Consider the following 26,935-nt stretch of genomic DNA (forward strand, 5'->3'; position numbering starts at 1 on the left):
TTTGAACTTGTTGCTTGCTCCCAAAGTGGAAATCAGCAGCCATTGTTAACACTTAATGAGAAAGAAAACAAAGCTGAGCTTTCTTTGGCTAGAATTTTAGGTTAATTTTAGAAGTCAGTCGGTAATTACTCAATGAAAGTTTGGCCAGAACACTAAAGTCAATCCTCCAATTCTTGCAGGATTTTTCCAAGGCTACTGAGACAACCTCCTGTTGAATAAATAAGGCATCCTGCTCCATTTCCTCAGACACAGATTGAAAAGACTGAAATCTGAGTAGTGATCATATATATTTACTGTCTCTATTTCATGCATATTTTATTACCCTTGGTGAAGCAGAAAATATTATAAAGGACCTGAACAACAAAGCATTTGACAAGTTATATTTTTATTTTGAGCGCTCACTGCAGTTCATGTACATAAGAACAACCCTAAATAAATTGGTAAAAGTAAAGGGACCCCTGACCATTAGATCCAGTCATGACCAACTCTGGGATTGTGGCGCTCATCTCATTTTATTGGCCGAGGGAGCCAGGTCATGTGGCCAGCATGACTAAGCCGCTTCTGGTGAACCAGAGCAGCACACGGAAACGCCGTTTACCTTCCCGCCGGAGCGGTTCCTATTTATCTACTTGCACTTTTTGAGGTGCTTTCGAATTGCTAGGTTGGCAGGAGCAGGGACCGAGCAACGGGAGCTCACCGCGTCGTGGGGATTCGAACCGCCAACCTTCTGAACGGCAAGTCCTAGGCTCTGTGGTTTAACCCACAGTGCCACCCGTGTCCTCTAAATAAATTAAGGCAACATAAATTACCCCTGTTCAGGAGCGTGGCTACTGCCAGCTGAGCCAGCCTAATCTTGGCATAAAGGAAACAAGCCTTTAAGATAAAGGCAAGTTCTGCCAGGTTGCCAGGTCACATGACTGCGCTGAAAGGAACTGCAATTCAGCACAAGTCCTCCCTGCCTAACCCCTTCCCTGGACTGCTGATTTTTCAAGGATTACACCATTGCTCTGGGCTCACCTAGATGAGCCCTGGCTTAGCTGGGATGTGGTACTTAAGTTGGCATAGTCTGGTTCCGCTGGGATCTGGACAGCTGAGCCAGAGATCTGCCGCATCCTAACTCACACATCCTGGAGCATCTTGGGTTTGGACCGTTCCTTTAAAGTGGTACCTGCTTAAACCAGGAGAGTGATTATAACTAGGCTTCCTATTCCCTTCCCCCAGAAGCTCCTCCACATACATTTCCCTAGTCTGATTCTTTGTCTTCTCGGCAAATTACCTTAAGACCTTTTTCAAGAACAAATACATTTTAATGAAGTCCCTGCCTACCTATAGTACTGTAAATCTGCACAGAGGTCATTTAATTTGATGGTCAGGACAATCTTTCAGAAATCAGAAGTATCTTGTTTGTAGCTCACTACAAGCAGCAGGTAACCCCTTCACTTGGCACCCAAGTTGCTGTTCTAGTATCCCCTATTATTTTGCTTTTAAAGGCCCGAGGGTCAAAAGGTTCCCAGCAAGTCAGAGCTGAAATAATAAATGGCTTATTTTCCATCCTGGTAGAGGAAATACATCACGACCCATTGTGGTGCACTCACAGATGCTGTTTTTACAGGAAAGTGTAAAAATAACTGAATCAGTTTGCCTTGCTACTTGCATTCAAACAAAGACCCTTACTTCAATTCATACTGGAAGAGAAAAGCATGTTTTCAACACATTCAATGAACTTAAGAAGGAAGCAATATTAAGAAGGGAAAACATTAGCATGCTAATTATTTTGTAAGTGGAAGAAACTTTGCAAAACATGCTTTGCCAGGGCTGCACGAGCCCATTGCTATAAAGCACCTTGTCCTTTAGGTCTAAGAGAAAGCTTGGGTGTAGACTGCTTTGGCTTTGGGCCTTTTAGTGTCGCTGAGCTTTGCTGTTCCTCTACCTGCAAGAAGCACAATCAAAGGTGCAATCCTATATCCACCTGCTGCATTAACTCTGATAATAGTTTCAGTTGACATATAAAGCTCTACACTGAAAAACCGGTTCCACATAGCCCTTAATATGCTACTATATTGTCCAGCAATGTGCTTCCCCACTTCCAAGAGCCTTCTATAATGTTTAGAAATCAGTCCTGCTCTGGAAAGTTCCCCTGCACTGCAAATTTAAAGGTGTCGTCCTGAGAATTCTATCAGTTTTATTTATTTCTGTTCAACTAAGATGGAATAATAGCAATTAATAGTAGTAATAATAATAATAATAATTTATTATTTATACCCCGCCCATCTGGCTGGGCCTCCCCAGCCACTCTGGGTGGCTTCCATAGAAACCAAAAATACACTAAAATATCACACGTTAAAAACTTCCCTGAACAGGGCTGCCTTCAGATGTCATCTGAATGTCAGGTAGTTGTTTATCGCTTTGACATCTGGTGGAAGGGCGTTCCACAGGGCGGGCGCCACTACCGAGAAGGCCCTCTGCCTGGTTCCCTGTAACTTTGCTTCTCACAATGAGGGAACCGCCAGAAGGCCCTCGGCGCTAGACCTCAGCGTCCGGGCAGAACGATGGCGGTGGAGACACTCCTTCAGGTATACTGGACCGAGGCCATTTAGGGCTTTAAAGGTCAGCACCAACACTTTGAATTGTGCTCGGAAACGTACTGGGAGCCAATGTAGGTCTTTCAAGACTGGTGTTATAGGGTCTCGGCGGCCGCTCCCAGTCACCAGTCTAGCTGCCGCATTCTGGATTAGTTGTAGTTTCCGAGTCACCTTCAAAGGTAGCCCCACGTAGAGCGCATTGCAGTAGTCCAAACGGGAGATAAACAGAGCATGCACCACTCTGGCGAGACAGTCCGCAGGCAGATAGGGTCTCAGCCTACATACCAGATGGAGCTGGTAAACAGCTGCCCTGGATACAGATTTGACCTGTGCCTCCATGGACAGCTGTGAGTCCAAAATGACTCCCAGGCTGCGCACCTGGTCCTTCAGGGGCACAGTTACCCCATTCAGGACCAGGGAATCCTCCACACCTGCCCGCCTCCTGTCCCCCAAAACAGTACTTCTGTCTTGTCAGGATTCAACCTCAATCTGTTAGCCGCCATCCATCCTCCAACCGCCTCCAGACACTCACACAGGTCCTTCACCGCCTTCACTGGTTCTGATTTAAAAGAGAGGTAGAGCTGGGTATCATCTGCATACTGATGAACACCCAGCCCAAACCTCCTGATGATCTCTCCCAGCGGCTGCATGTAAATGTTGAAAAGCATGGGGGAGAGGACAGAACCCTGAGGCACCCTACAAGTGAGAGCCCAGGGGTCTGAACACTCATCCCCCCCCCTCCACTTTCTGAACACGGCCCAGGAGGAAGGAGCGAAACCACTGTATGACAGTGCCCCCAGCTCCCAGCCCCTCAAGACGGTCCAATAGCCCATTAGTCAGCTTTTGTTCCCTCTTGGAAGGGTTTAATTGCTGGCTTTCTTATATTATTATTTTCTTTTAGAGTGAAATCATGCTATTTTGCTTTTAAATCAATTTAAAAATACAAGGAAATCAATACTGTACTTGACCCCACCCCGGCTAATTAATCAGCAATCAATCACTATTTCCCTAGCCAGGCTGAGCAGGAAGCAATAGAACTGGCAGACCTGCAAGCCAAAAACCTTAATTAAAGGTACAGTAACTCTCAAAGCTCCTGCGCTGCTTTGTTTCTCCAGAATGAGTATATTGTTTGTTTGCTTGTTTTTCTAAAAAAAGCTACTACAAATCGGTTTGTGGGGAAACAAAGCACTGGAATGCACAACCACACCATGATGCTCTCAGGGCAGATAAGGAGGTGAGAAAAGAACAATACAGCAGCAAAAATACAGAATGTAAGAACACAACAGAACTGAAAGCCTCCTCTTATGTGTGGGTTGTGCTACATAAGGATCCGGACTAATTGGCAGGTCAAGTGCAGAGTTGCATGGAGCAACACACACACACCCCATCTCCCACACAGGCAGTACAGTGGTACCTCAGGTTAAAACTTAATTCATTCTGGAAGTCCGTTCTTAACCTGAAACTGTCCTTAACCTGAGACACCACTTTAGCTAATGCCGCTGCACGATTTCTGTTCTCATCCTGAAGCAAAGTTCTTAACCCAAGGTACTATTTCTGGGTTAGCAGAGTCTGTAACCTGAAGTGTCTGTATCCTGAAGTGTCTGTAACCCGAGGTACCACTGTATTCTTGAGTTAATGGAGGCATGGCCTGGAGTACCTGCCACTACCAAGGGAGCCTGGCTGCTGTTCCTTGAGGCATTGGCCAATGCAAGGTGTATTCAACCAATGCTCCAACCATCTTTCACTGTATCCTTGCTGCAAAGGTGAGAAAGGAGTGCCTGGGGACACCGCCAGTTAAGCAGGTAGGGAGAGATTTGCACAGCAGATGCAGAGGGCAGGTGAGCAGGACAGAACCAGAGACAAAGCTGGACCACAGTGGAAAGGGGCAGTGTGGGGTCTCCAACTCTGGATTGTCCAGGAATCTGTGGGTTGTACTCCCTGTTACAACCACTCACCAATTTTGTCTGCAGTGCTTTGCCTCCATGCTGGAGCCTCCCGCTAGAGAGCTATTGCTGAAAGGTGGCGATTTTCCTCCACGTCCCAATGCCCTCTTCGCCTCCTGCCGAGCTTGCTTTTAACCTGCACCTTGTTGCCAGTGTTCGAAACTCCCATTGTTCTAGGCGCATTTTGCAACAGGGGGTTTCACTAGTGCAAGCAGTTTCTGAGCTCTGGGTGCAAAACTGCGCCTGAGATTTCAGATTAAAACTGCAGAGTGGGAGGAAAAGAGGACTTTTTTCTGCCTCCTCACTTCCAGCTACTCTCTGAAGACTGGAGAAGAGACCCCCTTAAGAATATTAGGGGGGTGGGCAGGGGAAGGACTAGATAGACCATTTGAAAAATGAACACAATATTTTAGCTGCAGCTCATTCATTTTCAGTTTTGTATTCTTGTTATTAAAATAGCACACCTAGACATCCCCTTGTTGCGCCCATAACCTCGATTTAAGGTGCCATTCAGCTCCTAGCTTTCATATCTGAGTTTCCTGTTTGTTGCTGTCCATGTCTGAGTACCAGCCAAGATTGTGGGGGAATAGTTGGGAGCAAGGTGTAGTGCTTTCCAACTGTGCTTAAGGAATCTACTTCCATTTGGCTAGGATTCCTTCAAAGTGGAACTCTGAACTCTGATGAAGGCTGCATATTTTCAAAAAGAAATGGGCTTTACTTACAATCACAAAAATATTCATGAGCGAGCTCTAGCATTTAAGCTCTAGCATGACACTTTTAATCTGCTGTTCGATGTCAAAAGTTTTGGATAATTTTCTTACTGTGTTTTGGGGTAATTTGTTCATTTTATGTATATGATAATTACTCATTTTGAATTTTGGGAGCTTCGAATTTAATGAAGCAAATAAATTCAGAACAGAAATCCCGCAAACCACTATGGAGGCATAGTGAGACCTTAGCCAAGGTTATTTTCCAGCCACAAAGGGACACAGTAAGCTTGTTAATATCTGCTTGGTGTGGGTTGCAATTCAAGTTCTCCTTTTGCTTTTGGAATTTTTCATTCTTGTTTCTATCCATACGTACACATTTATTTTTGCCACTACCCAGGACTGGCAGGTTTTGGACTTTTCAATTTGTTTATTTTTAAATCATGTTAATATCACAACTGCAAGCACCCACCCACTAATAAAGGACACAGTGTGCCATAGCACGGTAACTTCAACGAGAAATTGTGAATACCAGGTCACCTGGATCATTAAGTGGTCAGATCTAGCTTCTGCTTACAGCCCATACATACAACCCACAGGCCACAATGAGCCAGTGGCCAACTTCTGTTGAAATCTCTCCCCTCTGATTCTGTCTCCCATGCCATTCGAAGGCTCCTTTGCTGTTCCCAACATTATGAACTTGTCAGCAGGGAGGCATGGAGCAATCTCGATGCCAAAGGGAAGGGATCCTTAAATCTCCCATGTACAGGTTTTAGCAGAAATGTAATAAAGACGTAATTAAAAGTGGATTGATAACGGGATAAAATGAAAAATTTAAGGTTAGACTGTTGAGATAAATTATAGAACAAAAATTGAGTAAGATGGAAAGAATTTGCTGAAATAGTTAATTGAAATAGAATACAAAAAAGGGAGGTGTGAGGAGGTCGATGAACCAAGTTAATGAAAGGTAAAGATATGGAAATATTGGATGTGTGTGTTTAATGTATTGTTTTTTTTAATTTTTTGGGTTTTTTTTGTATTGTTGTAGTGTTTTTTTTATTGTAATTGTAATGTATGTTTTGTTAAATTTATATTGTTTCCTTTTCTTTCTTTTTCTTTTTTTTTGTAATTTCCAAACCTCTAATAAATATTTTTTAATAAATAAATAAATAAATCTCCCATGTACCAAGATGGGGGTGGGAAAACAAGTGGATAGTTTTTTTTTAGGGGGTGCACAAGAGATTATTGAGGAGGGCAAGAGAGGGAGCTCATGTTCTGCCCACACTGACTGCCAACCCGGCCCCCACTGCCAGCACGTGCCTCACCTCTTTACCCCCACCTCCTCCAGAGCAAAAAAGTTGTCCACCCTTGGCTTACATAGACAAATGTACTAAAATAATCAGTTAATAAAGGAAACAATGGCGAAGAAAAGGAGGCATTTCCATCCAGACGAATGGCAGAAATACCTCATTAATGAGGCGCAGCATTTTCAGCATGAAACCGGAAATGGTGGTGAATTGTGAGCTAATCAGAACAAAGAGTGGCAGGTCTCAGGATGCGGTGCAGACTGAGCTGCCTTCTTATGAGACACACCCTGTGTAGCTCAGAGATAAGGAACAGGGCCTAGTTAAAAGAGCAAGATGTTCATTGCCTAAGCAAACTGTGACATTTTCAGGTGCAAAGCAGCAGCGTCTGATAGTGCCTTTCAATCCTGTTGAACATCACAGTTTGTGGAAACACATAAAATATATTCAACACTATCCTTGGTGGTTTCTTCCTAGCACTGGAAGTGCCTATCAACAACTACTCTTTAAAACCATTACTGTCACAATGGGTATGTAGAATCAACACATTCTTGCAATTGTAGGCAACAACAAACTAGGCAGTTCTGCTTGGGTAAAACCTTGCAAAGAATATGCTTTCCTAGAAATCTAAGGTTTGGATTTCATTCTTTTTATCTAACTTTTATGGCTGCAGGGGAAAATCTGAAGAAGTGTGAGCAGCATCTGCTGAGGACCAAGGATAACTCTGTACTACTTTTCCTGATACCACTCTTCTTTTTGCCCTCTGCTATTCCTGACTGTGACAAAATGATCCAATTTTTTTAAACAGTGGCACAAAATTGAGTAATGGTATAAAAGTGGAAGCATGGAAAGAGCAGCTCCTTCCTCCACAAGCAAAAATTATCGTCTTTTTCCGTGTATAAGACAATGCTTTTTGCTTTTAAAAATTAGGCAAAAATTGGATGTCTTCTTATACAGATAGTGAATGCAGAGGTGTGGGTGATGTGCAATTAATGACAGCAGCAAGCAGGAGATTGGCAGCTGTGATTGGGCAAGTGATTGGTGGCTGTGGCAAGGCCTGCTGGCGATTGGCTGCGGCTGGGGCAGTTGGCAAGTGGGTGGGCGGACTGTTGGTGGCAGCGAGTGGGCAGACAATTGGCGGCTGCGGTAAGGTGTGCAATCAGCAGTGGCTGTGCCAAGCGATCAGCAGTGGCGGGCAGGCAGATGAACGATTGGTGGAAGTTACCTCCCCCCCCCCCAAAAAAAGCTAAACAACTTAATTTCTTAATTTTGGGTTAAAAAAAATAGGGGTCATCTTATACGGGGGCATCTTATACAGTGGTGCCCCGCAAGACGAAATTAATTCGTTCCGCGAGTCTCTTCGTCTAGCGGTTTTTTCGTCTTGCGAAGCAACCCTATTAGCGGCTTAGCGCTATTAGCGGTTTAGCGGCTATTAAAGGCTATTAAAGGCTTAAGGGATTAGCGGATTAGCTGCTAAAAGGCTATTAGCGGTTTAGCGGCTTAGAAAAAGGGGGTGGGGAGCGAAAAAAAATCTCAAAACTCGCAAGACATTTTCGTCTTGCAAAGCAAGCCCATAGGGAAATTCGTCCTGCGAAGCGCATTGAAAAACGGAAAACCCTTTCGTCTAGCGGGTTTTCCGTCTTGCGAGGCATTCGTCTTGCGGGGCACCACTGTACATGGAAAAATACAGTGCATGGCGTAGAAGACCTCATGCCAACACTGCATCCTTTCCCCACACTTCTAAATAACTTTATAACTTTCCTGGCACTAGCACAAACTAAGGGCAGAAGCACTGTGATTTGTAGATACAGAGAGTTTTGGAAGAGCACACCTGCTCTATGGCATGTGCCCTGTGCAGATATTCTCATTACAAGCCCTATGGAAACCATCTCTTTGCATGCAATTAATATTACGTTGGCTTAATCCTGGGAATGCAGTAAGAGAATCAGAGAAAGAATACAGCAAAAGTATGTTCTATTAGCCAACGTCCCCAGATCACCCCAAAATCATGCCAAATATGTTTTTTTAAGTGTCAGTCTACTTCTGCTAGAATTAATCTAATTTCTATGCCAGTGGTAGGTGGACAGACGAGAATATTTGTCTCCTTAATCTGTACATGCATTCCTACTATACATGCATCCCAACTAACTTAATCAGCAGGTAAGACATAAGTAATTTTCTGCCAATGAATGAACACACACAGAACAATCTGGACTTTTTAAGGCTGCAACAGAGGGAGAGACAGGAAGCAAGGCGACTCAACCAGCTCTGCTGAGAAATCATATCCATTTTGCTCCTCTTCTACAATTGTTTTCTAACAAGCTGGTTGTTATAAGAACTTTGCAGCTTAAAGAGCTGGCACATGAGTTTGCTTGTTTTCCTCTTCATCCCTTTTTTCATGCATGTTAGACTGCAAGCCTGAGAACAGGGACTGTCCTGCTTGTTATTGATCCAAGGCAAACCACACAAGGAATCTTTACAGATGAAGAACAGGTTAACTTCTATATACAGTGGACGCTCGGGTTCCGAACGTGATCCATGCGGGATGCACATTCGCAAGCCGCAGCGATCGCAACCCGCGTCTGCGCACGTTAGCATTGCAATTCGGCGCTTCTGCACATGTGCAATTTAGCGCTTCTGCACATGCGTGACCACAGAAACCCGGAAGTAACCCATTCCGGTACTTCCGGGTTTCAGCGGTCCGTAACCCAAAAAAAACGCAACCTGAAGCGTCTGTAACCCGAGGTACAACTGTACATAAATATCCTGTATTGGAGTTTTACTTTGGACAAGAAAACAACTGACATGGACAAGATGTTTCCACCATGCCATGATCCAGTACAGTCATACCTCGGGTTGAATGTGCTTCGGGATGAGCGCGTTCGAGTTGCGCTCCACGGCAACCCGGAAGTAACGGAGTGTGTTACTTCCGGATTTCGCTGCTTGCGCATGCGCAGACGCTCAAAATGTCGTCACACGCATGCGCAGAAGCGGAAAAAAGCGACGTGCGTGTGTGCAGACGTGCTGTCGCTGGTTACGTTTGCTTCTAGATGCGAACGGGGCTCTAGAATGGATCGCATTCGCATCAAGAGGTACCACTGTACACTAATTACTTGGAAACCACAACTATCCATTTCCAAAAGCACAGCCTCACCAGGCATTTAAAACACTATTATACCAATTTAACAGTCACGGCTTCTCCCAAGGAATTCTGGGAGCTTCCTACACTTGGCACTACCCCTGAAGGAGGAAGCATGCAATCTGAAGGTGCTACTGGGTGCAGCTTTGTAACTGCAGGCCTAGGTAGCTTCAGTAACTAAAAACATATTTTACTAGCTGTACCTGCACGACGACTATTCCTGAACCGGGAGAGCTTGACCACTGTGGTTCAGGCACTGGCAACTTCAAGATTGGATTACCACATACTTGCAATACCCTCCCTGAGTGGCTTCTCTTGTGCTTGACCCAGAAACAGCAGTTAGTGCAGGATGCTGTAGCACGATTGCTGACAGGATGAGACCTTGTCAACATATAACACCGCTACTAAGTGATCTGCACCGGTTGCTGATTTGTATCAATTCATTTTTATTTTTTGCATTTTGGTTCCTGATTTGTTACCGCGCAAAGTTCAAGGTGTTATTAACAGTGTGGAGCCAGCTTATTTGTCTTACTCCCTATGTGCCCATTCAACTGCTGCAATCTGTGGAAGAGGAATTTCTACAGGTGCCACGTAATAAATGTTTGCAGTTGTAAGATCAAACTTTTAGCCTGGCAGCAAGAAGACTTTGGAACTCCCTGCCTACTGACATATGTCTTTTCAGCGCCTGCTTAAAGCATTTTTAAAAGGCAACCCTATCCAGATGCCTAGTTTCTGACATGTTTTAATCTCTCCAATTTTTAAAAAAATAATATTTATTAAAAGTTTAGAAGTTACACCAAAAAAAGGAAAAAAAGAAAAAAGAGAAAAACGGAGAAGAATACAAAATTACAAAATAACTGATTTTGGACAAAAAGTGAACATTTATATAGAAAATACTTGGGATTTGACTCAGGAACCCATCTCGAAAGCTGTGGAGAAGAGGATGGAAAAAACTGCTTTTGCATCTCAAGAAATACAAGTGGAGGTTTCACACTCACAGAAACAATTTGATGGATATAAGTTGATGCCCGGGGTGATGGAGTTTGAAAGTCAGACTTGGAGAGACGGTGCCCTGCTTGGTTGGAGAAGGAAAGTTGGACAGACTCCCCTATGAAGGGAGGCTCTGGACTTCGTGATTCGGATCTGGGCCAGGGGGAGATTGGAGATGTGGAGGCCTTTAGCCTCAAAGGGACTTTGGAGCATGTCCTGAAACATTTTTTGGACTTCAGTCCTGAATATGGAGCATGGGCGGACTTGTTGAGAAGGAATAAAGGAATTGTCAAGATGGAAACCCTTCGGGCCCTAATCTCTCCAATTTTAATGCTCTCCACATATTTTTAATAGTTTTCATTAATATTCTTAATACTTATCGTAAACCACTTAGAGGTGTTATTACAATCAACTGGTACGTAATAAATTGTGTTAATAAAATAAATTAACTTTCCCTTTTAGGGCTACAATTCCGTAAGTTGTATAAGAGTCAATCCTTCTTCCCAGGGAACTATAAGAATTGTAGTTCTGTGAGGAAAATGCATGTTTCGTTACTACTCTCAGCACCCTCACCAAACCACAGAATTCTTTTGGGGAAGCCATGACAGTTAAAGTGGCACAATAGTGCTTTAAACATGTCGTGTGGATGTGGTCCACTTCTCTGTGTAGTTATCAAGATCTTCCACCACTCAAACTAGGAGGCTCCTATTTGTTAAAAGGTTACCCCTTATTATAAGCTATGTGAAATTGCAGAGTGAAGAAAAACAGGCAGTGTGTCCTCCTAAGAGCTCTATCCAACACAGATATTGGTTCTCCTTAATTGTACCAGCCAGATTCTATATCTATCTATCTATCTATCTATCTAGGCTGGTCTCTTAGAAGACCAGTCAGCCCAGCCATCCTTTGGTTTCCCTACTTGTTTTCCTCCCAGACTTCCAGTTTCCTTGTCTGCCTGGCTCCTTGCTGCTCCCATGAATGTCCCTTCCAGCCTCTTCCAGATGGGCACCCCAGCTTGAACCTTTGTATACCATTTTGTGTTATATTTGTGGCCCTGCTTCCATTTCTGTCTGAGTCCTCCTGTGAGATCTTCACCGGTGCCCTATCCCAAACCTTTCAGGTCTCTTACTCAAAGCACCCCATGTGTCCATATGTCTATTGCCCTGTGCCAACATCAATTAAAATCACAAATTTCAAAATACATCTATGTCAAGTCTTTACGTTGCATTTAACCTGGTTACTAGGGAGGAGCAAAATGAATGGGAGTGTTCTACACTGATTAGTTTCCTTGTAGCACCGCTTAATTGCACTGAGGAAATGTTTTAAATGTCACGAGGAGTTTCTGTACTAGAACTCTTCAGTGAAGCTGAGGAGTTGCTTTTCTAAAATTACCTGGATGTGGAATTTAAATGTAGGGTTCACACAGCATTTAAGATGCTGTTACATCACCAACCAAGGCTCTACTCCTAGCCAAGGCCCTTCTATAATGTCTACTCATAAGTAAGTTCCAGTCCACAAAGGTCCCTTCTAATCTCATTGAAAGGTGCAGCCAGTTTTACTGCTTTCTGATGATTCAGATCAGATAAGTAACAAATAGCCTCTGATTTGACCCTTGAAAAGGCCTATATAATTATCTCAATATCAGTTTCTTTTCCCGTGGAGGTGAGGCAGTTGATTTCCTCTCATTTTGGGGTGTCAAAACTGCACTATGTAAAGCATTATTTTACCATTAAAAAATAATTAGAGGAAGATCAATAAAGCTCACCACCATGCCAAAGAAGAAATATAGACACCTGGGGATCTGAGAAGCTATTCAAGGGTCAAATCAGAATATATTTGTCAGTAAATCCCCCAGCCCAGAACAGGAGACACCCCCCCCCCAAAAAAAAACACACCATAAAAAGTAGGCTGTGATCTTGTAAAGAAATGTGCAGTAGGGATATCAGATTTGCAGGATTTCTTTAGCATGGCTGGTTAAAGTACAAAATTTAACCTTATTTAAATAATCCACTTTAACAACTGTGCATTTAGCAGCCCTTTCAAGGAAAGCAGCCAAGTGGCACAATGCATTTTCTTCTCTCTCTCCCCACACCCAGCAATACCTGAATGCCCATCTTGACGCTTCTTCCTATTCAGAAAAGCAGTGCTATTGCTCAACAAGTGCCTGGGCTCTGACACTCTGTAGATATCTAGAGCCAGGAGAGGGAAACCACATGCAGTTGTCACAGAACTGCAATATATCCCGCTAGAAACAGTGCAGTGGAACTATCCTGAATGGCTCTGAACTGCTGAGCAGGCACATAAAGGTAGCATCACTACAGTAGAAGGTAGCATGTGGGAAATGAGGAACAGTCAGAGGAAATAGAATGGGGAAGGTGGAGGCAGAATCAGGAACTGGTCTGAGGGCACAGGATGCAGCCATCTTACTTAAGCTAAGCAAGTTTGGGTCTGGATGAGAGACAACCCCAAAATCCCATGTATGCCATCTTGAGTTCTGTGACGGAGGAAAGGCAGAACTTAAGCCTACTAAATTGCTCAAATAAAAAAGAAAACAGTTTAAAAATTGCCTCTGAACAATTATTGGATGCTGACGTTACGTATTTATTCCAGTTCACAACCTCTTCAGTTTTTGTGTGTGTATAAAATAGTGCTCGCCTTTGCAATTGCATCAGTACTGCATAACTGGCTGAAGAGCTCTGCAAAAACCTACGGGGCAAAACCAGAAAGATGTCATACAGGACAAGATCACTATGAACTGGAATTGATTAGATCATTGCCTGAAGGCTGACGCAGTTCATCACCCCACAAACCACTGTTATTTATTTGTTGACCACGTGTTCTAAAACTTTCCTACAACATGTTCAGGAAGGTACACACAAGATACTCTCATTTCACCCCCAACACTACCCTGCAAGACATACCAGGCAGTGATTTGCTCAAGGCCACCCACCACCTAACTGCTGTAGCACAAGAGGACATATAGAAGTGAACAGCCAGTGTCACAGGAATATTTAGGACCATAAAGATAAGCAGAAAACACCATGCAAGATTTTCTATACAGTTTAGACTGATAAAAGTTTTAAACCCTCTTCTACGGAAAGCTGGGAGATAATTCGGGAAAGAAATTAGCAGGGGGAAAATTCTAAGGTCTCTTGAACGTTGTCCCCATTTAAGGCCCCTGAATTGTGTTGTTGACTTCAGTTCAACCCATTATGACACAGAATGAAAGCTACTATTAGCACTGCAGCTTTTCAAGTTGTGCAGCAGCAGACAGGTGTCAAAATCACATTTGTGTCCTCATTCTAATTAACACCCTCCATCATGATTTCCAGATAAAGAGCAGTTTCCTAAACAAGACTGCAACTAACTTGTCGGTCTTATTCTTCAACACGGCAGCAAATAATACAGAAACACTATCCCATTATTATTATTATTAATTATTATTAAAGTTGAAAATATTCCTCTATTTCCTAGCTTGAGACCTATTCAATCTTCTGTGGTTTTTACTACGTCGATAAAGAGGATGTAAAGTAACTTTGCAAAGCAGTCCAAGAAAATTAAACTCTAGAGATGTACAACTTATATTAAAATGAAGAAACATCACACTGTTACTTGTTTCTGAAATCAGAAACAAACACTGCTTTGCTTTTCACCTGTTTTTCATATCTAGAAGGAAAGTGGGTATTTAAGAACACATTCCTTATTCCAGCCTTGTGCGTAAGCCAGCATTAGCCTTGTAGCCACAGGCAACAAAGAACTGCCTGCAGGGAACTGCATGGAATTCCACGCAGTAAGAGTAAGAGGGTTAGTGGGAAGACTGGCAGAGCAGTCTATGCCTCCATTGCACACGCTCACAAGCGTGCACAGAAATCAAACAAGCTGCCAACAGAGGGCTAAGCAACTTGCCAGAACATTCTTGCTAAACTCTTCAAACTGACTAAGATTCTGCTGTTAAATCTTGAAACTCCCTACAAGACTATCCCTCCTCTTGGCGCGATCTTTGTACTAAATCCTACACTATAAATATCCCACCTCAATGTAATGTGGGTAGACCAAGTTCCCTAAATTTTGGTTGGCCTTGGTTGTGAGTCATTTTGTAGCCGCCACCAATGGCAACCACACGAGTAAGAACCTAAGAAGAGCCTGCTGGTCGTGCCAAAGGCCCATCTACGTCCAGAACCCCTAGACTAGGACTATGGAAGCCCAGAATCTGTGTGCAATTCAGATTGTCCAGCCTCCAGCGGTGGAGACAGAACACAGCCATCCTGTCTAGTTTCCACAGACAGTCTTATCCTTGATCGATTTTGTGTACAGTAATCCTCTTTTAAAAATATCCACACGGGCAGCGATCTCTATCTCTAGTGGGAGCAAATTCCATAATTTAAGTACGTGCCTTGTGGGAAAAAAGTACTTGTTCTCTCCCACTCTGGAGGCTAGGACCCAAACCGATGGATTCAAGTTACTGTACAAGAAAGGAGATTCTGGCTAAGCATCAGTATAACTTTCTGACAGTAAGAGCTGTTCAACTGTGGAACTGACTCCCACAAGAGGTGGCGGACTCTCCTCCCATGGAGGTTTTTAAGAAGAGGTTGGATGGCCACCTGTCATGTATGATCTAATTGAGATTCCTGCAGGGGGCTGGACTTAGATGACCCTCGGGTCCCTTTCCAACTCTACACTTCTATGATTCTATACTTTTCTTTGTCCTGAAATTTCCAACATTCAACTTCACCCGATGTCCCCAAGTTCTAGTGTTTTGAGACAGGGAGAACAATTTTTCTCTGTCCAGTTCCTCCACAATTTTATACACCTCTCTTAGGTCTCTTTGCCTTTTCTGTAAAACATTACAGCCCCAAATGTTGTTAAAACTTTCCTCTTAGCAGAGTTCCTTCATCCCCTTGCTCATTTTGGTTGCCCTTTCCAGAACCTCCTCTTTCCAAAGCCTTCTAGATGCAGAGATGGAAAAAGCAGGGTGCCCTATGCCCTCCTCTTTCTAAATTAATTTGTCATCTCCCATCGGTTTCTGCACAGCACATCTCCATGCAAGTTAAAGGAGTACAAGGCATCTGCCTTCAGTCAATATCTTGCTTGCAAGTGGGGGGGGGGGGGAGAGAGAGACCTGAACCGGCAAAGGAGGCAGCCCTTGCCACAACCTGGCGTATGACTTGTGTGATACATCTTCTACTGCTGTATAGTTTATTTCGAATCTGACTATGCAATGAGCACTTGGCAAAACGTGTTCACGTGACATCTGCATATCCTGTTATGCAACCACTCTATCTGTATCTTAATAAACCATAGAGGAAGGTGTGGTGGAGCTGTACCACTCACCTGACCTCCCTCCAGCCGAGTTGCTGCTATATACTGGGACAGAGTGCAGGAGAGGCAAAATAAATAAAGTGGTGAGGTCAGTGTGGTGCAAGCATGCTGGTGAAGCCCATCTGGCACTCCTGCGCCTGAATTCGCATTGTGCCAACCACACTGACACAGCTGGGGATGAGCAGCACATCCCCACCACAACTTCTGCTAATGTTAATAGCACAGGTGTACTGTACAATTGTAAAGGGACGCGGGTTGCACTGTGGGTTAAACCACAGAGCCTAGGACTTGCTGATCAGAAGGTCGGCGGTTCGAATCCCCACGACGGGGTGAGCTCCCGTTGCTCGGTCCCTGCTCCTGCCAACCCAGCAGTTTGAAAGCAGGAAGTGCAAGTAGATAAATAGGTACCACTCCAGCAGGAAGGTAAACGGCATTTCTGTGCACTGCTCTGGTTCGCCAGAAATGGCTTAGTCATGCTGGCCACATGACCTGGAAGCTGTACGCCGGCTCCCTCGGCCAGTAAAGCGAGATGAGCGCCACAACCCCAGAGTCGGCCACGACTGGACCTAATGGTCAGGGGTCCCTTTACCTTTACCTTACTGTGGAATTGTATTTCACTAGTACAGAGGCAGTAGATATCAGATATTCAAACCTTAATTAGAAACCTGCTATCAATCTCAGCCCCTCTCAGCAGCCTGAAACGCAGGGACCACTAACGGACTACAATTCCAGGTTCTTGTAAACTACTCACCCTCTCAACACCTTCTCCCACTAGCCAAGCCTGCAATATGGAGATAACAATGAACTATGCCCAACCTACAACACTGACAGTATCTCTAAGCCTCACCCTCATCTTCAATATGGGAATAACAACCCTGGGCAGTTTACTTTTCTGTTCCTAGTACAAGTACAATTTTTAAAGAAAGAACAACAACAACAAATGCTTTCCCATACAAGAAGACAGTTTGAAGGAGTATAAATTTATTGCTTTGATTCCACTTTGGGGCGGGGAAAACAATGCTGCCAAATCACTGCCAAGTCCTTGTTTCCTGTGAGCAGCTGTCACTTCTTCCACTCTAATGAGGGATATAGGCAAAGCGTCAAAAAGCAACCAGGAAACCCAGTTTGCAGACAAAGGAATTATCAGCAGAGCACTTTCTTATGCATATGCCTCTGGCATGTGCAGAAAAACATGCAGACGAGAAAAGGGATTCATTGCTCACTTCACACTGGGATTTAAAGACACTTGGAATCAATGAAAGATCCTCAGCCCTTTGAGGTGTCTCCAAAGCCTGATGTGAAGCGAGAGACTGACTCCTCCCTTCCTGCAAGTTCTCCATAAAACCTACTAAATCAATAAAAATAGTTTGTCAGAATACTTGCGGGACAAGAAGGGTCTGTGTCTCCTGTCCAGTTTAAAGTGAGAGATTCTTCCACCTTTTAAAGTTATTTGCCATGTGTATGTGGTGAGAGAGACGCAGAGAACGGAAGAGGACTCTCACTTTGTGTTGGGCAACCAGAGACAGCTGGCTCAGTTAAGATTTATGGCTAGCACCTGCCAAACACATTTATGGACTCCCAAAACAGCACTGCTGCCAGGGTGGCAGCAACCATATTGCCATTAAAAATCATAATAACCAGGGCGGGGTGTGTTCTAGCAATGGGGCCCTTTTCTTTTCAAATAGTGGTTATGAAAAAGGGTAGCTTTTCCTGATGTTTAGCCCCTTTTTTAAAAAAATAGAGAAATGTCAGTGTGCTTAAGAGTCACCAAAGAAGAGAACTCGGCCTCTAATGTTGTGGGGAGGGGAGGATCATATTGTCCACTAAACACTGAGAAAATGGAAATTTTTGGGCAACAGAATCAATTCCTTAAGGGTGATGTCAGGAGCCCTCATTACTGGAGAGTAACCAATTTTATTGCACAACCTCCCTTCTATTTAGAGGAAAAAAATATGAAATACCTAAAACTAATATTCAGATATTGATATTCCTGTTTTGGCAACCAGTTATAATCCTGCCTCATTTTTCCGTCCAGAGAAACAAGTAAAACTAGATTACTAGGATTTACTTAACCAGAATTCACATAAATGCCACTAGGAATGGATAATTGTTTTTGACTAATGGTAAAAGACATAATAAATTTAAAAAATTGTCCAGTAGCACCTTAGAGACCAACTACGGTAAGTTAGCTCTGGGTATAAGCATGCACACTTCTTCAGATACACAAGAGCATAGGATCACTAAGACTAGATTTAGTAAGTAAAATCACCAAAAGTACTATACAGATTTCAATCACTGTACTTCCTGACAAGATTCAACTGGTGCAGATAATTCACAAACAGTATGACAGTATAAGCAAACAGTTCTCATTGGGATGTGTTACTGTTTTTGGGCTCTGGACCACAGAAGCTTATCCCATCTACAGTGGTACCTCGGGTTACATATGCTTCGGGTTACAGACGCTTCAGGTTACAGACTCCGCTAACCCAGAAATAGTACCTGGGGTTAAGAACTTTGCTTCAGGATGAGAACAGAAATCGTGCTCTGGCGGCACGGAGGCAGCAGGAAGCCCCATTAGCTAAAGTGGTGCTTCAAGTTAAGAACAGTTTCAGGTTAAGAACGAACCTCCAGAACGAATTAAGTACTTAACCCGAGGTACCACTGTATTAACTTTTTAAGATGCCACAAAATATACTGTATAACCAAATGTGTTTTAGCATTCCTTTCTTCACCTCCCTTTACAACTGCAGAACTTAACAAAAAAGTACAGTGCTACCTCGGGTTAAGTACTTAATTCGTTCCGGAAGTCCGTTCTTAACCTGAAACTGTTCTTAACCTGAAGCACCACTTTAGCTAATGGGGCCTCCTGCTGCTGCTACGCAGCTGGAGCAAGATTTCTGTTCTTAACCTGAAGCACTATTTCTGGGTTAGCGGAGTCTGTAACCTGAAGCGTATGTAACCTGAAGCGTATGTAACCCAAGGTACCACTGTATACAAAATCTTCTTAAAATAATTGTGGGGAGCTGCTTAATAGAAATCTAAAACAAATGCAATTTAAAATGTTAACTTCCGGGGGGGGGGGGTCACGTTAAGTTATGGGTTGGTGCCAGCTTAAAGGCATATAAGGCAGATGGTATGGGGGGCACCTGCCATCAATAGAAAAATAACCGAGGCAAGTTCAACTGATGACACCACAGGTGATACAATAAAACTGCAAGCAACTGATGGAAGCGATAGGGCAGTGCTCTCATTAGAAAAGCAATCCAGTACATGACTAATCAAAAATCATAAAAGGGGCAAATTCTACTCTGACTTATTAAGGAATGCAACCATCTCAATGAGTCCTCCAGGTCAAATATGAGACAATACTACAAAGCTTAAGGACATCTACTTTGCTGAAAGCATATCAGTGTAGGAAGAAATTTAAAGATTATCTAGTTAAATATTGTAATATAAGATAATTAGAAGGTACCGAAAGTATCAAATAGGCCTAGGGTTAGAATAAGAATGTTGTATAGTAATATGGACTTAAGCCAATAAGAAAAGAGATGAAGATAGTAAATTGAAGGAGTTAATTTTATTAGAAAGATGATCTTGGAAAACTCTTACAAAGGAGTCACAATGCAATTCAGTTAAGGGGGATTTGAGGAAGTCAGATAACAATGAAAGTTAATTTGGATTTTAGAAGTGTTTTTATTTTTCCTTCTTTTTTCTTTTAGTATTGTAATGTGTTTTGTTTTGTGTCTTTTATATGTTATATTTGTTATAAATGTGGAAAATCAATAAAAAAATTTGGGGGGAAAAGTGCATATCAGTGTAGAAAACAATTGCTGTTTATGATCATGCAAACACGTGCACTGTATCTTAGAGGTTAGCATCAAGCAGAGCTCCTGTGAATTAAGTTAGTAGGAGGTTCATTATGCTTGTAAGCAATAGAAAAACTACAAAGTATTTTTGTATCCGCCTAGTAAAGTTGCATAGCTTCCTAAGACTCCCATTTTTCATTAAAATAAACAGGCATTTAAAGCTCCTAGAGAGAAGCTCCCAAGAGAAGCCACAAATCAATCTTTCTTTTATTTTGAATGCATCATTATTTCTAAGTCTGTATACTGCAACAATATGTCAAAGGCAGGTTTCACATCAAGGATGAAAATGGCAGAATGCAAATTGTGTAGAATCAGCCAAAGTCTAGCTTTAGCTTGGCATCAATAAAGTGTGTGGCCATTACTTGTGCCTAATTAGTCTACCAGCACAGGAAGCACTGACTTATGTAGCAATCAGCAGCAAATGCCTTGCTTAGCTTTACCATATGACAGTATTTACCTGGGTAAACACCTACATTTTATCCTGAGCCAGTAAAAACTATTTTTTCCACAAGGGAAAATTCATATGTACCAACCTGGCTATCAAATACATGCAGCGTTGTTATGTGATCATATAAGGTAAATAACAGATGAATAAATTAAATTCGGGGCTCGGCACATAAAAAAATTAAACCACAGAAGTGTTGATATATGTAGCTTAATATTGACCACTGAATATCCGCTTGTGAACTCTCTCAAAGCTTCCCTATTCCCTCTTACTGAAACAGAAAATCTTCGGCAGGATTTATTGTATTTCTAAGTACTGTTGCTGGAGTTACAGTCCAACCTTTTTCAACAGAAAAAGATGTACATCATACGCAGTTAGCTTATCTGAAAATGGAAACTTGATTTCTACAACTTAGCTAACACACGGCTAAACAGTCATGGCATTAACTCAGCCAAGAATTGATTTCATATGTGGGGTACCAAGTGAAAAGCACCTCATTAGCAACTAGGGTTTTGTTTTTCCCTCTGAAAGAGTGGGGGAGGGGGTGGAAAGGCCAATACTTCCATTTCCCTCTTCCAAATGAAATGCTACCAAATCTCATTGCCCAAAACGCAGCTTACTCACATTCCTCCTTTTCTTCTGGGGTTGGAAAGTGAAAGGATCACACAGCACAACCAAAGATCAGATTGGCAGAGAGATTGTCAATTCCTTATCCTTAGCATATTGGGTCAGTTGTATGCCTCCTTTTTTGTTTACAGTTATCTGACATCTATTGCCAATCTCCAGTAATTTTGCTTAGTGTATTAATTTAGATTGTCCTATTTTGGCAATAAATAAATGCCAGAGAAAACCACTTAACTACCTGTGCTCTGTTGAAAAATATTTTCCCTAAGAAACCCCTTAATAGATCCCTCACTAGCCAATGAGCATTTCAGGGTCCAACAGATGCTATCCAGCCACAAAATAAATCAGCAACTTCCTCTGTAAGGAAGATTAAAAGGTTAAGTATCCCAACATGTTTTACTTTATACCAGGGGATATCTACACAGAGATACATTACTGTATTAGTAAATGAGTGTGTGGCAACTGTTTCCTTAGTAAAGTAAGTTTAGATTTTTTCAGACAGAAATTGTTCTATTCATTTATACTACTATGTAGTCTCTCAAAGCTAGCTGTGCAGAAATTAACATGCATTTCTTGGCATTACCATCAGAACAGAATTCAGGAAAGGAGCATATGCTGAGACCAACTTAATAATGTGGGTGTGGAGAGTGTTTATATATAACATAAGCAGTACTTAGTTGATCTTTTGGTTGCTGTATTATTAACCCTGTTAATATTGTTTTATAGATTATAAATGCCGTACTGATTTGTTAATCATGTGCTATAACTTTTGCTTTAATTTTGATGTTTAGCTTTAGTTTTGTTAACAGCTTTTTATAGATTGCAATTGTTTTACCGATGATTTGTTAATTATTCTATATGCTTTATGCTGTATTTGTGATGTTCTATTATGTTGTTGTTGTTTGGAAGCCGCTTTGGTGTTCATCTGAATGAAAAGCAGCACAGAGTTATAATAAATCAATCAAAAGCAGGGTGCCAACCTCGAATTTGTTCACACACCACACATTCAATCTGCTATCTATGGCTTTAGCCTAAACAGAGCAATAAGCTGCCTCCCCAAACTCGACCCTAAGTAGGATCGAATCACCGTCACTTTTAAGGGCCTCTCAAATCTGCCAGAGGAAATGACACAGCTCGAACTTGCAGCCAGCTGTGCGCCGAGTTACACATCCAGCTCGACCAACTTTGACAAAGGCAGGAAGGCACAGAACTATCTGGGGACCGGCCGTCTACTCGGATACACCGAGTGCTTAGCATTCTCCCACGTCCCAGAGCCAGGGGGGTTCAGAACAGAGATCAAAAACACGGGCAAACCAAACCCCCTCGGCCTGGGCATGCCCTAAGCGTCGGGATGCAAGTGGCGCAGAGGGAAAAGGCGACGCAGGCGGACCAGCCGGCAACTCCCGGGTCTGCTGGGGTGGCGAGGAAAAGGGGAGGCAAAACCCTGCCGCAATCCCTTCACCTTCACCCTCCCCTTTGCTGCCCTATCAACGCGGGCCGTTGAGGAGGGAGGCAGAGCTTGCAGAGCCCGGCCACTTTCCCTTGCATGCACGCCAAAGCAAACTTTGCAAACTTTTTTTTTGCAAAAATAAAATAAAACCGCCCCGTTCTTCCCCCCGCCGCGCGCGCCTGCTGACCTTCCACCCGGCGGAGCTGTTGCTGTCGCCCTTGTCCTTGAAGTAGGGCACGTTCTTGACCATCCACTCGTAGATCTGGGACAGCGTGAGCCGCTTCTCCGGGGCGCTCTCGATGGCCTTGGTGATGAGGTCCGCGTAGGACAAGTTGCCCCAGGCGTTGCGCCGGGACGAGCTGCTCTTGCGGGGCCCCGACGCCGAGGCCAAGGCCGGGCCCGACGGCGGCTGCTGCTGCTGCTGGTGCTGGAGGCACGGGAAGTCCCCGCAGAGGCAGCCTCCCGGGGTGCCTAGGTCGGCGGCGGCGGCAGCGGCCGCCTCAAAGCCCTCTCCGCCGCCAGCCTCCAGCAGGCTGAGCAGGTCTCCTCCGGGCGAGGCGCACAGGGCCGCGGCCACCCTCCCGCAGCGGGGCGGAGAAGCGGCCCTGGCCGGGGTGGGAGCCGGGGTCTGCCCCGGGCTGGGCGGCGCGAGCTCCGGGCGGGGCAGCGGCCAAGTGCAGGAGCGCGGGCGAGGCAGCGGCTGGAAGTCGGGGTCCGTCTCCACGGGCTGAGGAGCCTCGGCCATGGCGGGAAACGAAGGAGGCGACGGCGGAGAAGCAGGAGAGGTACAGTTGCGTCTTCCCTCGCTCGGCCTCCTGTTGCGCCTCCGCGGGGGAAAAAAGCAGCTCCCTCAGAAGCCGCGCTCGCCTCTCTGACACAACAAGCGCCCTCACTCCTGGGGCCGCCCCTTTTGCCCCGAGGCGAGGGACGCGGCCTCGAGGGCGGCCCGAAACGCCCCTGGAGGCGCTGCTCTGAGGCGGAGCCTGAGGGAGGCCGGGCGGGCCAGCGCTTTCCCGCTCCCGGGAGGGGAAGCGCCGGTCGGTTTGGCTGAGGGGAAGGGCGGAGAGAGGCGCCCGCGATGGCCGGGGAACCAAACCGGGCAAGGCCCGCCTGCTTGCTTTCTTGCCGCTGCTCCGTCGGGTGTCGCTTTCCTACACAGTACACGTGTGTGCGCTAACGTCGGTAGCGTGTGAGGGAGAGGCGGTGGGGTTAGGATGTGGTTGCTGCGGCCGTGGAAGCGAGCGAGGTTTCGGCAGGCAGGATGCGAGAGGGCGGAGGGCGCCGCGGAATCCCGGGGCAGGGCACGCCTAGCCGGGGAAGAAGGTGCGCCAGGGCGGGGTCCCCGACTTCAGTTACCTGTGGTTCGTTTGTACTTGTGTTTACCCACGTCTGACTTCCCCCCCCAAAAAGAAATTTTTATTGGTTTTCACAAAATTATAAACAAACTCATAACCTTATTAAAATTGCACTTATTAACATTGTTAAGTGACTTCCTCGCTTCCCTTTGGTTGAATTTCAATGCATAGCCTTTTAACGGGTTTCCAAATCACAGTTCTTATAAAATTTATAATCCTTAGATCTTCACATTATGAAATTAAACATATTAATTCATCACTTAACTTATATAAAATCCTAAGCCAATTAAGTATCTGCAAGCTGTTTCCCATTAATTTAACTTGACATATTTAACTAAATAATCATTAAATTTAGTCCATTCTTCCTGATACTCCTCCTCCTTACCCAACGTCTGGCTTTGGGTAGTTTACAGATGGTATAAATAAATCTATTTTTACTTTACTTGTTTATTGTATTTATATTCCACCTTTCAGGTGGTGTGCATAGTTTACCCCCCCCCCCCCATTTAATCCTAAGAACAACCTTGTGAGGTAGGCACGGCGGAGAGGCCATGAACAGCCCTTTGTCACCTAGTGAGCATGGCCACGTAGGGATTGGACCCCAGGTCTCAGCTTGACCCTAACCATTATACCACACTGCTCTTGACCAGTGCTGTTTTTCTAGAGAAAGAGGTGCCGGAATTCACCGTAAACACCTCTCTCGTTCTCTTAGAATGGCAGTGGCGCCCACCTGAGGTGCCGGAACTATGTTCTGGTGCGTTCCAGCTGTGGGAAAAAGCCTTGTCCTGGACATATAGTGAAATAAAACTGCTGGCACACTTGCAAAGCTAAGCAAGGTCCAGTTTGGTTTCAAATTGGATGGGGGAACGTGTTTTCAGATTCCTGCATTGCAGGGGGTTGGCTTAGAGGACCCTCATTTTTCCTTCCAACTCTATGATTCTATTTTTCTAAAACATTATTAACAATTAACAGTGCAACCAACACAACCATTGCAAACGAACTAAAAGCACACTAAAAACATGTAACTAAAAATAAGAAGGGGGAATTTTTTTTTTAAGCTCTTTAACTAGGCCCCAAAGTCTGCAATCTGAGTGCTATACAACCCTCTCTGGGGAGGGCTTTTCACAGCTGAGGTGCCACCACTGAAAAGGCCCCGCTCCCTAGCAACCACCTGCCTCACCTCATTTGGTGAGTGACCACATTTTCCACTCGCTGAAGTTTCCAGACCGTCTTCACAACCTCCCTGAGCGCACATTACAATAGTATCAGAGGTCAAGGTGAGAATGACAGCAGGAAGATTGCGATCTTCCAGCAGTGGATGTAACTGGCTCACAGTAACCCTGTGTGACAGGTTAGGCTGAGAGAGAAATAGACAACTGGCCTAGTGAGCTTCATGGTTGTGTAAAGATTTCAACTATATTTTCTTCCCCTTGCTTCATTTTTAAAAAGGAATTATGAGTGTTCCACCATATAAATGTAAGGCTATGCACACTTAGCAGGATGCAATAACCATTGAACTCAGGTTAACAGTGCAGCAGGTTGTGTTGCCATTGTCTCACTTTCCACAAAGGAAAAAAACACACACAAGTTTACATAAAAGAATGGCAGTTCCCTGGTTCCAAGCTTATAAAGTTGCTGTATGTGCTGAATAAATAGGGAGGCAGGGGAGAAATCTAGTATTTTAAATGGCATCGATTGAACAGTTAATGGAAGCATGTCCCCCTGAATGTTACGTGTTCAGTGGCTTGGGGATGGAACCACTTATTTGATACTGAAACTATTAGCAGAGTTGGGCTAGATCATTTTGGTGGTCCTCTCTTGGAAATTGGCAGGCAACTGGAACCTGGTTGGGTATTAAAACATTCCTGAGTTTACAGCTGCTGGCATACAGATGTCCTCTCTGTCAGATGGCGTCAAGCAAACAGGAGACAGAACAATTCTGGTGCAGACAGCCTGCACCTGAAAACTTTTTTATTTCTTTGTCTAAAACATTTATCGGCAGCTTTCCCGACATTCAAAGTGGCATACAACACTCAAAAAGCACACAATACAGTGGTACCGCGGGTTAAGAACTTAATTCGTTCTGGATGTCTGTTCTTAACCTGAAACTGTTCTTAACCTGAAGCACCACTTTAGCTAATGGGGCCTCCCACTGCTGCCAGAGCCCGATTTCTGTTCTCATCCTGAAGCAAAGTTCTTAACCCGAGGTACTATTTCTGGGTTAGCGGAGTCTGTAACCTGAAGCGTATGTAACCTGAAGTGTATGTAACCCGAGGTACCACTGTAATAAAAAAAGCAACAACTATATAAACAGCCCCCAAATTATTAACTCTGCAATCCTGTAACCATTTTCCTGGGTAAAAGCCCCCATGAACTTGCTTCTGAGCAGATACGTATATGATTGTGCTGTAAACAAACCAAATGCCTGCCAATTATGTCTTTTATCCTGCATGGAAAACAGCAAGACAGAGTCTTCCTCTCATGTAAAGACAAGCCGTTCCACAGCTAGGGTCACTTCCCAATGGCTTATTGCCAGATGTCCAACACAATCTTCCAGACCCCCTTGCCCTATGTATCTACATGCTGCCCACATTGGGACTGTAATACAGAAGCAGGTGTTGTTGTTGTTTAGTCGTATAGTTATGTCTAACTCTTTGTGACCCCCTGGACCAGAGCACGCCAGGCACTCCTGTCTTCCACTGCCTCCCGCAGTTTGGTCAAACTCATACTGGTAGCTTCAAGAACCCTGTCCAACCATCTCGTTCTCTGTCGTCCCCTTCTCCCTGTGCCCTCCATCTTTCCCAACATCAGGGTCTTTTCCAGGGAGGCGTCTCTTCTCATGAGGTGGCCAAAGTATTGGAGCCTCAGCTTCAGGATCTGTCCTTCCAGTGAGCACTCAGGGCTGATTTCCTTCAGAATGGAGAGGTTTGATCTTCTTGCAGTCCATGGGGCTCTCAAGAGTCTCCTCCAGCACCATAATTCAAAAGCATCAATTCTTCGGCCATCAGCCTTCTTTATGGTCCAGCTCTCACTTCCATACATCACTACTGGGAAAACCATAGCTTTAACTATATAGACCTTTGTTGGCAAGTTGATGTTTCTGCTTTTTAAGATGCTGTCTAGGATTGTCAAAGCAGGTGTAGCCAGCACCAATTATGGGAGCAGCCAACTAATTCCAGTTTTGTCCCCATCCTCCTCCCTGCTGAATTCTGCA

The 26,935-nt window shown here is 44.2% G+C and overlaps 1 protein-coding gene and 1 long non-coding RNA gene across 2 annotated transcripts in view; one reads left to right on the forward strand and one right to left on the reverse strand.

Annotated features, from left to right (window-relative positions):
• Positions 1–23,510, reverse strand: part of FOXO1 (forkhead box O1) — a 50,952-nt gene extending 27,442 nt beyond the window's left edge. The window contains exon 1 of the mRNA XM_083435354.1: positions 22,554–23,510. Coding sequence (XP_083291480.1) covers positions 22,554–23,111 — 558 coding nt within the window. The 5' untranslated portion in view covers positions 23,112–23,510. The remainder of the gene's footprint in view (positions 1–22,553) is intronic.
• Positions 1–26,935, forward strand: part of LOC310675278 — a 147,811-nt gene that overhangs the window by 16,021 nt on the left and 104,855 nt on the right. The window lies entirely within an intron of this gene.

This window comes from Podarcis tiliguerta (assembly GCF_965153285.1).
Source record: "Podarcis tiliguerta genome assembly, chromosome: 3".
In the NCBI taxonomy this organism is placed as follows: Eukaryota; Metazoa; Chordata; class Lepidosauria; order Squamata; family Lacertidae; genus Podarcis; species Podarcis tiliguerta.